A 12967-nucleotide genomic window follows, 5' to 3' on the forward strand; every position below is an offset into this window, starting at 1 on the left:
AAATTATATTTTATTATTCTTTATTGTGTTAAAGTATAATGTTTGATAAAGAGTTGTGTTGATCACGGCTTGTTATGTAATTAATTCATATTGTTTGACAAACTTCATGAAATTTACGCTGAAACATAACATTATACTTACTTATTAAGTTTCTGTTTGTACAATTCTCTAAGAATGAATATAATTCTTTTTAAATCAATTTGATTTATGTACCTGACTTATAAGAAATAACCATCAAGAACCCTTGAAGCCACCAAAATGATTTCATTATTCACAAAAAAAGTTCTGGTAAAGAATCTTAAAATGTTTATGTGCTTAGTATTAAAAGTTGTGTCGTGTCTTGTTTTTAAACGTGTATTCTGTGTATCTTGCAGATAGATTCAAATGTAAGAAATAAAAAATTGTTTCCTTACCTGAGACGCTTTGTCAGCAAGGAATATTCGGATGAGCAGAAAGCAAGAATATTAGAAGTAATAAATGCCGACACTTCAGATCTATTAAGGTAAAAATGGTTCAAAGTTGTTGTAGATGTTTAGAGGACTAAAAAATCTGCTAGGTTTCAGAACCACTTCCATCAAGGATTTTTTTTTAATTCTATAATTCTCAATTTAGTCCTATATCAATCTACAATAATAATTTTAGTTTATTTTATAACCTCTATTTTTGCTAAAACTATTGGGAAACTATACTTGGTTCTCATTTTAACCCATCAATCCCCAAGAATCATCTGGCTGTCGCATAACAATTTAAAATCTATTGTGTCTGCAATTCTCACGATCAAGGATTAGCTATAACTACTATAAGTACTATGATTTTTTTTCAGATATGATATTTCTAAAATTAGACACAAAAAATTTACAAAATGGATAGCTAAGAATGGACAGCTAAAAAGTATTGATGAAATAGAAAAAATAGAAGGATTTTCTGAGAAAACTGCAATAAAACTGTTTGATAGTATTGTAGACACAACAAATAATTCAGCTATTGCTAAGAAACTAAAAGGCCAAGTGCTTAATCCACCTTTAAGTGAAAGTATTCAGAGTGTAAGATATATTATTTTGTACTTTTTTGAGCCATATAATATTATGTTAGGTTAATGAACATGGAGAAAATCTAAAATCTTGGATGTTACAGACGGGTGTAACCATTACACCCGTCTATAAAAACAACATAACCTTAAATAGGTGTGCAAGTGAAAAGAAAAAGTAGCTTTAGACCCTTGTGCTACAAAATTTTTGTAGTTTAGATAAAACCTTATTATTGCAATCTGTAAGGTTCACAGCACACAATATTATCAACTCAGATACGGATTAACCATAATAATATTATTTTGTTTGCTGTGACCATAATGTGTCTGATAATCCTTAAATAATCGCCCAAGTGCAAGTCGGACACGCTCACAAAGGGTTCTGTACCTTTATAAACCAAAAATACGCCTAAAATTGCATATTTTGTATGAGAGCCCCCCTTAATTTTTTATTTAATTTTAATATTTTTATTAATTAGTATAGTACACACAGTATAATCAAGGACTTTGTGAAAATTTCAAGTGCCTACCTTCTCGATATCGAGCAAAAAAGGCCAAAAAAAACACATTTGTGTATGTATGTATGGCAGCCCCCCTTAAATATTAATTATATTTTGTTTTTAGTAAGTATTTGTTGTTATACCGGTAACAGATATACACAATCTGTGAAAACTTCAGTAGTCTAGCTATAGCGGTTCTTCATTCTTGAGTTACACCCTGGAGACAGACAGACGGACATACAAACGGACAGACAGACGGACAGACAGACATCGAAGTCTCATGAATAGGGTCCCGTTATCACCCTATGGGTACGGAACCCTAATTATTAACCAACAAATAAAAAAGTTATTGCCCTTATGAGAGAGAGAGAGAGAAAAGTGAGAGTGTGAGTCTTTAGTTTAAAACAGGGAAACGAAACCCAAAAAACTTCAGACTATGGGACAATTTTATGCAGTATTCTACAATCTGAAAGATTTGATAATCCAACACTTTTTATATTTTAGTCCTGCAAGTCGGTGCTGGCAATCCATGTAACAATGTACTCTGTGTGTTGGACACTTATACGCAGATCTAGGTATGAGGTAGAAGAGTGGAAATATTATAAAATTGACTACCCAGATGGAAGAAAGATGCAGCTTCCGGATATTTACAATATTGTAAGGTTTCAAAATTACCATTTTTTAAATCCTATGAGATAAATTGCCATCTGCTCTGCCGAGTAATGTGTTTTTCTTTTTCGTTTTTTCGTTAAAAGATATTGTCGCATATTGTAAAACTGGATGTCCCGCGCGGCTTCGCCCGCGTAAATTAGGAATATGCTTATGTATACATTTTTGAAATCGCTTGACAAATTCGAGTCTCGATCTAAACGACTATATAAAGTATCATTAGGGTTACAATAGGCTCACAATCATCGGACGATGCATGGTATTAATTATAATATGGTTGTGGTGATGATGATGACGAATGTAATTTGCAGTAGCATAATATGCTTTCCGTTCTTAAAACAACGCCGAAACTCCCAAACTTGTATCTTTAAAGAATCAGGAGTACTCTCAGCACCTTCCGAACCATGGTAAGACCTCAGTTTTTTTTTATGAAATAAGGGGGCAAACGAGCAAACGGGTCACCTGATGGAAAGCAACTTCCGTCGCCCATGGACACTCGCAGCATCAGAAGAGATACAAGTGCGTTGCCGGCCTTTTAAGAGGGAATAGGTTAATATACTTAGTAAGGAAGGGAAGGGAATAGGGGAGGGTAGAGAGGGGAATAGGGTAGGGGATTGGTCCTCCGGTAAACTCACTCACTCGACGAAACACAGCGCAAGTGCTGTTTCACGCCGGTTTTCTGTGAGAACGTGGTATTTCTCCGGTCGAGCCGACCCATTCGTGCCGAAGCATGGCTCTCCCACGTATATCTCTCAGTGCAAAATCTTACTTCCTGGTAGCATATGCTTAGAATACTTCTCACAAAACCGAAGTCACCACAAATTTAATATAAATTTTGAGGAGTTCCCTCAATTACTTATGGATCTCTTCATCAGGTTACAACTTTTGTGAATATAGTACCAAATTTTGATGATACCCTAAAAGAAAAATTTTGAATATCGGTTCACAAACGGTGAAGTAATCGTTGAATATAAAAAAATTGACCAAGTGCGAGTCAGACTCGCGCACGAAGGGTTTAGTACCGTTAAAGAAGAAAAATAGGCCAAAAATTGTGATTGTGTATGGGAGCCCCCTTAATTTTTTATTTTATTTAAATATTATTATTAATTATTATTAAAGTAGGCATATATATAACTAAGGCTTTTATGAAAATTTCAAGTGCCTAGCTGTTGCCATTATTGATTACGAGCAAAAAAGACCAAAAAAAAAAAATGTTTGTTGTATTACTTCTTAAATATTAATTTTATTTTGTTTTTAGTATTTGTTGTTATAGCGGCAACAGAAATACACAATCTGTGAAAATTTCAGAAGTCTAGCTATAGCGGTTATTGAGTTACAGTCTGGAGACAGACAGACAGATAGACGGACAGACAGACGGACAGACATCGAAGTCTCAGTAATAGGGTCCCGTTTTTACCGTTTGGGTACGGAACCCTAAAAACGAACATAACACCTCCTCCAATTTGAAAGTCGGTTAAAATTGTAGCCTTTAAGCTATATTATTGTAAAGTTTCATTAAAATCCATTCAGTAGTTTTTGCGTGAAATGGTAACAAACATCCATACATCCATATATCCATACATCCATACATACATACTTTCGCCTTTATAATATTAGTATAGAATAGTCCCATATATAATAATCCTACTGGATATTAAGGTATTCATGAAATGTCAGAGCATGAACACTTCGATGATGTATAGCAAAGCCATATAGTAATGAAGCCTGGACACTAACTGCTGAAATGTCTTTTAATGATTACTCAACTTTAATTTAGTGAATATTTTAACCTAAGTACTCATACATTTTTGTCGACCTTAAATATTTCAGGCTGCAGACGTGACAAACCAACTTCCAGTAGCTGATGTCTATGTAATGAAGGCAGAGGCGACGACGCTCAGGGCGGCTGGCAGTGATCCCAACAATCCAAAGATGCTCGGAGTCAATCTCCAGAAGGCCCAGATGATAGCTATGATTGTAGCTCTGGTCAACTCCCGGGAAAGCAGTTGTGATAAGTGAGTTTTTCTGTCGACCTTTAATCAATACCTCTGAACCTCCAGCTCACCAACTAAGCCACCGTTGGTGGGCTGTTGGTAGCCCAACCCGGGAACCGCGGCCCGCGGGTTCGAATCCCGCAGACGGAACAAAAAGTTTTCAAAAGTTCCTGGGTCACGGATGTGTATTAAATATGTGTTGTGTATCATATAATAAAAATCTTAAATATATTTACACATAGTATAAAAGTATTAAAAAGGGAGTGCCTCCGCTGCCGGCGCCGGTTGCCGAAATGGTTGCCGGCGCCGTTTTCCGAAGTTTGCCGAATAGGCTGCCCGCGCCTATTCGGCAAACATCGCTTGTCAAATTACAGAATAATGATCAAAAACATCAGTCTTGAGCTAAAGGACTATGAAAAGAAAAGTACAAATAATAAGGTCATAATGTAAGGATGTATATTTTAATGGTGGTGATGATGATGTTGATAAACGTGATCTGCATAGTAACATAACATAAGTACCTTTGCTTCTTTAAACAACGCTGAAACTCTCTAATATGTATAAGCATAAAGGACTCTGAAGTTCTGTTCAGTACCTTCGGAAGTATACCTACCACGGGGTTTATAAGAGGTAGTAGATGAAAATGCATCACAAAAAACTAAAATATCCATAGCCGAACATCATATAACCTTCACCTTTGGAAGTCGGTTAATAAGTCGAATATTTGAGATTATAGGTACTTTGGGTACGGAACTCTAAAAACTATAATATAAACTGACTTCAAAGTAAAAAAAATATTATAACATACCTACACACAATACATTTTAATAACGTTAAATACTTATTAAAGAACTAGCTGTTGCCCGCGACTTCGTCCGCGTGGACTTCAGTTTATAGCGCGCGATGTCAACAAAATTGGTGTCAAAAGCTTTTATAAAAAAAACACTGGCACCCCTTCAATCAAAACAGCTGAGCAGTGTGCACATCATATTTAATTTTTTTAAATTAAACTTTATATTTTATGCCAAATTTAGCCCCCCAATTACACAACTTTACCCATAAACTATTTATCATTGATAAGTTTAAGGTTACGTCACTGTATATAATATAAAGAACTGACTTATTAAATAACATAAAAAAGAAATAACAATCGAAAAAAGTCGGAAAAATGATACCACCTCTTATAGAAAGATGTTGGGCAAGCGTTAGCGCGATGTAAGAGACGCACGGCGCCATCTAGTATGAATTTTTGGAACTAACTTAATTTGAACAAATTTTCGTATTTTCACCCCCTTACAACCCTTTTTTCCAGTAAAAAAGTAGCCTATGTCCTTTCTCAGGCTTTAGACTATCTGTATACAAAATTTCATTGCAATCGGTTCAGTAGTTTTGGCGTGAAAGCGAGACAGACAGACAGACAGATATACTTTCGCATTTATAATATTAGTATGGATTTACACATTAACACACACAATCACACTACACTTTATCGCGTAAAGTCTCTTTCGGCGACGTGATGCGCGCTTCGTTCGGGAGCCTCCCCGGGAACCTCCGGTAAACTACACCGGCGGGCCAGAACTCCTTCACCTCGAAGATGGATAAAACTTGAGTCGGCACTCTCACCACAAAGGAACTGAAATTCACTTTGTGGCGAGAGTGCAGACGCTCCACCCTCAAGGTGTAGGTGGTCTTCTCGCGGATGTAGTTTACGACGTCTTCGACCGTCATGGACCAGTGCAGGCGCGACACGTAGTAATGTCATTTTATTCGTGTTTTATCGAATACCGAGCAAAGCTCGGTCAAATAGCTAGTAATTAGTACGTATTAGTAATTACTACTAATTAGTAGTAGTAGTAAGTATTGTACTGTGTCCTGGTTTTCTCGTCCTTTGTAAATATTGTGTTGTGTGATGTACAAAATAAACTTTTCTTATTCTTATTCTTATTCATAATTATAAATATTGCATAACATATTAAGTACCTACGCAATTAGTTTTTTATGAAATTATGACTCAACTTTTTTACAGAATTGGTGATGATGACAACAAAGTCCATTTCCTGCGGCCAACATTACCATTCAGGTCTGTTTTATCTTCTTCTCTGGACTCTGGTATAACTGGTACTTTAAGATACTTCCCGCAACTTCGCTTCGACTAATTTCTAAGTTTTATTATTATTGTCTAAGTTTTATTTCTGGGATGAAGTCCATTTTACAATGTGTAACAAAACTATGTGATAAATGATAATAATTTAGGGCAGGGGCTCCCAAACTTATTTTGTCTACCGCCCACTTTGAGAAAAAACACATTGGCGCCCCCTTTGTTTCATCTACTTTTGAATAAAAGTCTCTACACAACGCTTCTATTTTTTTTGGGTCCCACACCCTTTAAACCTTCAGCGTCCACAAGGGGGCGTTATCGCTCAATTTGGAAAAAGCTGATTTAGGGTGTACGTGTAACACGAACTCTTTACGAGGAACACGTAACGTGTTCCTCGTAAAGAGTTCACTGTGAAAGTATCATCACTTAGTTTTGTTACACCCTGTATAGGACTTACCTTTCCCGGCACTCAAAGCTATCTTGAAACCATATTTCATTCAAATCTTTCCAGTGGACTTTCTCTACATATGCTAATGAGTAATGACATAATATTTGTAAAAGTACATGACACCTGCAGGTGTCATGTACTTTTACAAATATTATGCTGTATGCTGTATGTATCATCATTCATCAGCTTATAATATTATGCTGTATGCTGTATGTATCATCATTCATCAGCTTATAATAATATTATGCTGTATGTATCGTCATTCATCAGCTTATAATTTTTTTTCAGATTGTATGGTACTCTAGTTGGAAATGAAAGAGTATCTACAGACCAGGCGGTGGAACTACTCCTCCAAGACTCCAAGGTACGGACTTCAGATTATTCCAAAGTATATGTTCCTGAGCACCTACAGGCTATGTTCAGAAGGCAGGAAGAACTGCTAAAAGACATGCTCGGCCAGTGTCTGCTCCTGGCCTTGACTTTCATGGACGTGTGCGTATACCTTAACGTAGATAGCATAAGTAAATTGTTGAAGAGCTCGCAGAGTTGAATAAATTATTATTAATTCACAATCGAATATTTTTGTTCAATCCCTGCGGAAAAGCGCCATCAATCGGGTAGTAGTTGGGGCTTTTAAAACAAGATGGCGTTAGTGGATTCCCTTGCAGCGTCATGCTTTTTATTTTTCTGCAATTTTTTTTGTTATATTTTATATAACAAAATAAGCATTCAAATCGCTCATTAAAATTACTTATTTTCGTTACTCTTGTATCGGCATGGCAGATAAAGTAGGCAATTAATAACTATTCTCCAGTAGATGTCACAAAATTTTCTCTTTTAAAATGTGGAAGTAATAACGGCCTATAACGTAATTTATATAATATAGAGGTATTTTAAGCATTTATGAGTATTTGAAATTCAGTAAATTGTTTTTATTTTTTTCAGCTTTGATTATTATTATTATAATCGCCTACGCCTTTATTACTTCACATGTAGTATACACACTCTGATACTAGATGGCGCCAATAGTGTTAACTTACATGAAAATTTAAATAACACCTGTTATTATTACAATGAGGGTTATTAGTTATTACAATTTACAATGAGGGTGTTTGAAATTATTCTAGTCGCCACCAGCCGGCCTACCATGCGTACTACCATAGACCAGCGGGGCTAAAATGGTCACATAGCAATTCCTCTCAATCAATTCACCAAATGAATTGTCAAAACTGTCAAACTGACAAATGTCAAATTAGTACGAATTAATGAATTGCAACTTGCAAGCAGACTTGCATTTTGCGATTTTAAAAAGTGAATCATATTATGATTCTCCAAAGCGACCATTTTAGCCCCGCAGTACTACGAGGTATCCCACTCTCGAGCGTAGTTATATTGTCGATATCGACATAATATACATAATTATCTCTTTTCCCTAGCATGCGTAGGTACGTCGAAAGATAAAGAACAAGGGGCATTTTTGTATGGAAGCCCTACCCAAGCTTTAGCACATCCACACATATTATATCAAATGAAAGAGCTTGAAAAGAAAAAAAAAACACCAAAAAAACACCCAGTATCATTGCATCAATTTATAGTGTTGCTGATAAGCAATCATTTTCGCAAAGTAATCGTAACAATAAAATGCTAAAAATCGACCCTTTCCAGGATTTCATCGTATATTATCACTTTGGAGAAATTGTTTATAATTATTATTTAGCAATACTAAGGAATGGTGCAAAAATACACCCTGCATTTTTGCATCAATTTATAGTGTTGCAACTAAGGAATAACTTCTGGAAAGTAAGTAATCGTAATATACGATACAATCCAGGAAAGGTAAGATTTTTAGCATCTTATATTTTGCCATACATTTCTTTAAAATATGTAACAATATACTAAAATAAAACACTTTCCTCAAGTTTGCCATATCCGATTACTTTTCAGAAATGATTCCTTACTAGCAATACAATAAATTTATGCAATAATACAGGGTGTTTTTTTTTTGCAATTTTTTTTAGCTTCTAATCCTCGTTAACTAGTTTTTTCCCATGGTTTAGAGATTTTTCGTCATACAGTAAAATGTTCAACTTTTTAAGCCCTTTCATTGGGTATATTGTCTCAAAGTGCTACATTAGTGGGTACGAAATACCCCTCTTTTCTCGTTCGTAAACTAGCTTGCTCGATAAGATATTATTCGATGATGCCATTTGAGATATATAATTTTATTACTAGCTGTTGCCCGCGACTTCGTCCGCGTGGACTTCAGTTTATAGCGCGCGATGTCAACAAAATTGGTGTCAAAAGCTTTTATAAAAAAAAACCCTGGTACCCATTAAATCAATACAGCTGTGCAGTGTGCAAACAATACGTACTTCATTTTTGTATGTTAAACTTTATATATTATGCCAAATTTTAAAGCTTATTTAGCCCCCCAATTACACAACTTTACCCATAAACTATTTATCATTGATAGGTTTAGCCCCAATTTCACCAACGTATGTTAGTGTTAACAGCTTGTTAAAATATCCTGTCTTCTCTTTCATTCATATGAAAAACGAAACAGCTAACGTGATACTAATTCGAGCATTAACTTTAACAGTCGTTGGTGAAATTTGGTATTAAGGTTACGTCACTGCCTGCACAGATAAAGTACTGAGTTATTTAATACCGTAGAATAGATATAACAATCGAAAAAAATCGAGACTTAAATGTAAGATGATACCACCTCTTATAGAAAGACTTTTGAGCAAGCGTCAGCGCGATGTAGAAGACGCACGGCGCCATCTATTATGAATTTTTTGAACAAATTTACGACCCTTACAACCCTTTTTCCAGTAAAAAAGTAGCCTATGTCCTTTCTCAGGCTTTAGACTATCAGTATACAAAATTTCATTACAATCGGTTCGGTAGTTTTGGCGTTTGGCGTGAAAGCGAGACTGACAGACAGACAGATAGACAGAGATACTTTCGCATTCATAATATTAGTACAGATTATGTGCACACTGCACAGCTGTTTTTGGGTATTTTGATTAATTAAGGGCCGCGCTACACCGGAATGGCAGCGGCGAGGCGAGCACTTTCAGCGCTGCCATTCCGGTGTAGCGCGCTGCGCGGCCCTAAGAGGGGTACCACTTACCAGGGTTTTAAAAAGTTTTTAAATTTGACACAAATTTTGTTGACACCGCGCGCTATAAACTAAAGTCCACGCGGACGAAGTCGCGGGCAACAGCTAGTTATGAATAAAAACAATAATATATAATAAAGTAGGTATGATTAGTTCTGTTATAATAATGAAGTAAAAAATAAAGCGCCATCTGTTTTCATATATTAGAATTAAAATGTTGATTGCATTGATATATTTTCTGGATGGAATATAGGCCAACACAACACACTCGAACTCCTTAGAAATGCAATAGGAGTTCTATAAGATAAGATAGATTGATTATTATTATAGCAAGTGATAATATTATTAAACATAATATTCTAACGTATTAAAAACTATAAACAAAAACATAATAACTAATAAGTATGATTAGTTCTATGTTACAACGAAGTAAAAAAAAAGCGCCATCTGTTGAATCGTATTAGAACTAAAATGTTCATTGCATCGCGTCGATATATTTCTGGATTTTTTATAATATTATACATAAAATATATTTAAGATTTTTGAAATATTATTTTAATACACATCCAAGACCCAGGAACATTGAAAACTTTTTGTTCCGCCTGCGGGACTCGAACCCATGACCCCCGGGATGAGCGCTGGCCACGCGCAATGCGAAGTAATTTTCATCGATATTTTCATGGAAATAAGATATTTTCCCACATCAAAATGTAGCCTATGTCCTTTCTCAGACTCTAGAATAACTGTGTACAAAATTTCATTGCAATCGGTTCAGTAGTTTTGGCGTGAAAGCGAGACAGACAGACAGACAGACAGACAGACAGAGATACTTTCGCATTCATAATATTAGTACAGATTATGTGCACACTGCACAGCTGTTTTTGGGTATTTTGATTAATTAAGGGCCGCGCTACACCGGAATGGCAGCGGCGAGGCGAGCACTTTCAGCGCTGCCATTCCGGTGTAGCGCGCTGCGCGGCCCTAAGAGGGGTACCACTTACCAGGGTTTTAAAAAGTTTTTAAATTTGACACAAATTTTGTTGACACCGTGCGCTATAAACTAAAGTCCACGCGGACGAAGTCGCGGGCAACAGCTAGTTATGAATAAAAACAATAATATATAATAAAGTAGGTATGATTAGTTCTGTTATAATAATGAAGTAAAAAATAAAGCGCCATCTGTTTTCATATATTAGAATTAAAATGTTGATTGCATTGATATATTTTCTGGATGGAATATAGGCCAACACAACACACTCGAACTCCTTAGAAATGCAGTAGGAGTTCTATAAGATAAGATAGATTGATTATTATTATAGCAAGTGATAATATTATTAAACATAATATTCTAACGTATTAAAAACTATAAACAAAAACATAATAACTAATAAGTATGATTAGTTCTATGTTACAACGAAGTAAAAAAAAAGCGCCATCTGTTGAATCGTATTAGAACTAAAATGTTCATTGCATCGCGTCGATATATTTCTGGATTTTTTATAATATTATACATAAAATATATTTAAGATTTTTGAAATATTATTTTAATACACATCCAAGACCCAGGAACATTGAAAACTTTTTGTTCCGCCTGCGGGACTCGAACCCATGACCCCCGGGATGAGCGCTGGCCACGCGCAATGCGAAGTAATTTTCATCGATATTTTCATGGAAATAAGATATTTTCCCACATCAAAATGTAGCCTATGTCCTTTCTCAGACTCTAGAATAACTGTGTACAAAATTTCATTGCAATCGGTTCAGTAGTTTTGGCGTGAAAGCGAGACAGACAGACAGACAGACAGACAGACAGACAGACAGACAGAGATACTTTCGCATTTATAATATTAGTATAGATTTTTGAAATATTATTTTAATACACATCCAAGACCCAGGAACATTGAAAACTTTTTGTTCCGCCTGCGGGACTCGAACCCAGGACCCCCGGGATGAGCGCTGGCCACGCGCAATGCGAAGTAATTTTCATCGATATTTTCATGGAAATAAGATATTTTCCCACATCAAAATGTAGCCTATGTCCTTTCTCAGACTCTAGAATAACTGTGTACAAAATTTCATGGCAATCTTTTCAGTAGTTTTGGCGTGAAAGCGAGACAGACAGGCAGACAGACAGACAGACAGACAGAGATACTTTCGCAGTATATTTCGCAGTATTTATAAGTGGCGGGCAACAGCTAGTTATGAATAAAAACAATAATATATAATAAAGTAGGTATGATTAGTTCTGTTATAATAATGAAGTAAAAAATAAAGCGCCATCTGTTTTCATATATTAGAATTAAAATGTTGATTGCATTGATATATTTTCTGGATGGAATATATGCCAACACAACACACTCGAACTCCTTAGAAATGCAGTAGGAGTTCTATAAGATAAGATAGATTGATTATTATTATAGCAAGTGATAATATTATTAAACATAATATTCTAACGTATTAAAAACTATAAACAAAAACATAATAAGTAATAAGTATGATTAGTTCTATGTTACAACGAAGTAAAAAAAAAGCGCCATCTGTTGAATCGTATTAGAACTAAAATGTTCATTGCATCGCGTCGATATATTTCTGGATTTTTTTATAATATTATACATAAAATATATTTAGGATTTTTGAAATATTATTTTAATACACATCCAAGACCCAGGAACATTGAAAACTTTTTGTTCCGCCTGCGGGACTCGAACCCAGGACCCCCGGGATGAGCGCTGGCCACGCGCAATGCGAAGTAATTTTCATCGATATTTTCATGGAAATAAGATATTTTCCCACATCAAAATGTAGCCTATGTCCTTTCTCAGACTCTAGAATAACTGTGTACAAAATTTCATTGCAATCGGTTCAGTAGTTTTGGCGTGAAAGCGAGACAGACAGACAGACAGACAGACAGACAGACAGACAGAGATACTTTCGCATTTATAATATTAGTATAGATAATAAGGGACATACATTGCAAGCGTGTTTCTTTAAAGTTTTATTTTAAGTCCTAATCTCAATAATATTATGTAAGTATGTATGTTAGTCTATACTCTACTAGGTAAATAAATATGGGCTAAGATGTCTGATTTAAATAAATAAATAATAAT

At 35.3% G+C, this 12967-nt stretch overlaps 1 protein-coding gene across 1 annotated transcript; it reads left to right on the plus strand.

The window, feature by feature from the left end:
• The first annotated feature begins 63 nt into the window (after window positions 1–63).
• Window positions 64–7305, plus strand: LOC121738482. Its single transcript, XM_042130552.1, has 7 exons — window positions 64–288; window positions 375–502; window positions 824–1043; window positions 2032–2184; window positions 4027–4211; window positions 6217–6270; window positions 7025–7305. Exons 1-7 carry the CDS (start codon window positions 259–261, stop codon window positions 7284–7286), a joined length of 1032 nt encoding a protein of 343 aa, XP_041986486.1. The 5' UTR covers window positions 64–258; the 3' UTR covers window positions 7287–7305.
• Window positions 7306–12967: the final 5662 nt, after the last annotated feature.

The sequence above is a fragment of the Aricia agestis genome, chromosome Z (assembly GCF_905147365.1).
Source record: "Aricia agestis chromosome Z, ilAriAges1.1, whole genome shotgun sequence".
Lineage (NCBI taxonomy): Eukaryota > Metazoa > Arthropoda > Insecta > Lepidoptera > Lycaenidae > Aricia > Aricia agestis.

Excerpts from the sequence above, each read along its gene's own strand:
- LOC121738482 (XM_042130552.1), top strand. The coding sequence starts at position 259 with ATGATTTCATTATTCACAAAAAAAGTTCTG. Across the intron at positions 4,212-6,216 it reads CGGGAAAGCAGTTGTGATAA|AATTGGTGATGATGACAACA; the intron begins GTGAGTTTTTCT and ends ACTTTTTTACAG. Across the intron at positions 6,271-7,024 it reads CGGCCAACATTACCATTCAG|ATTGTATGGTACTCTAGTTG; the intron begins GTCTGTTTTATC and ends ATTTTTTTTCAG.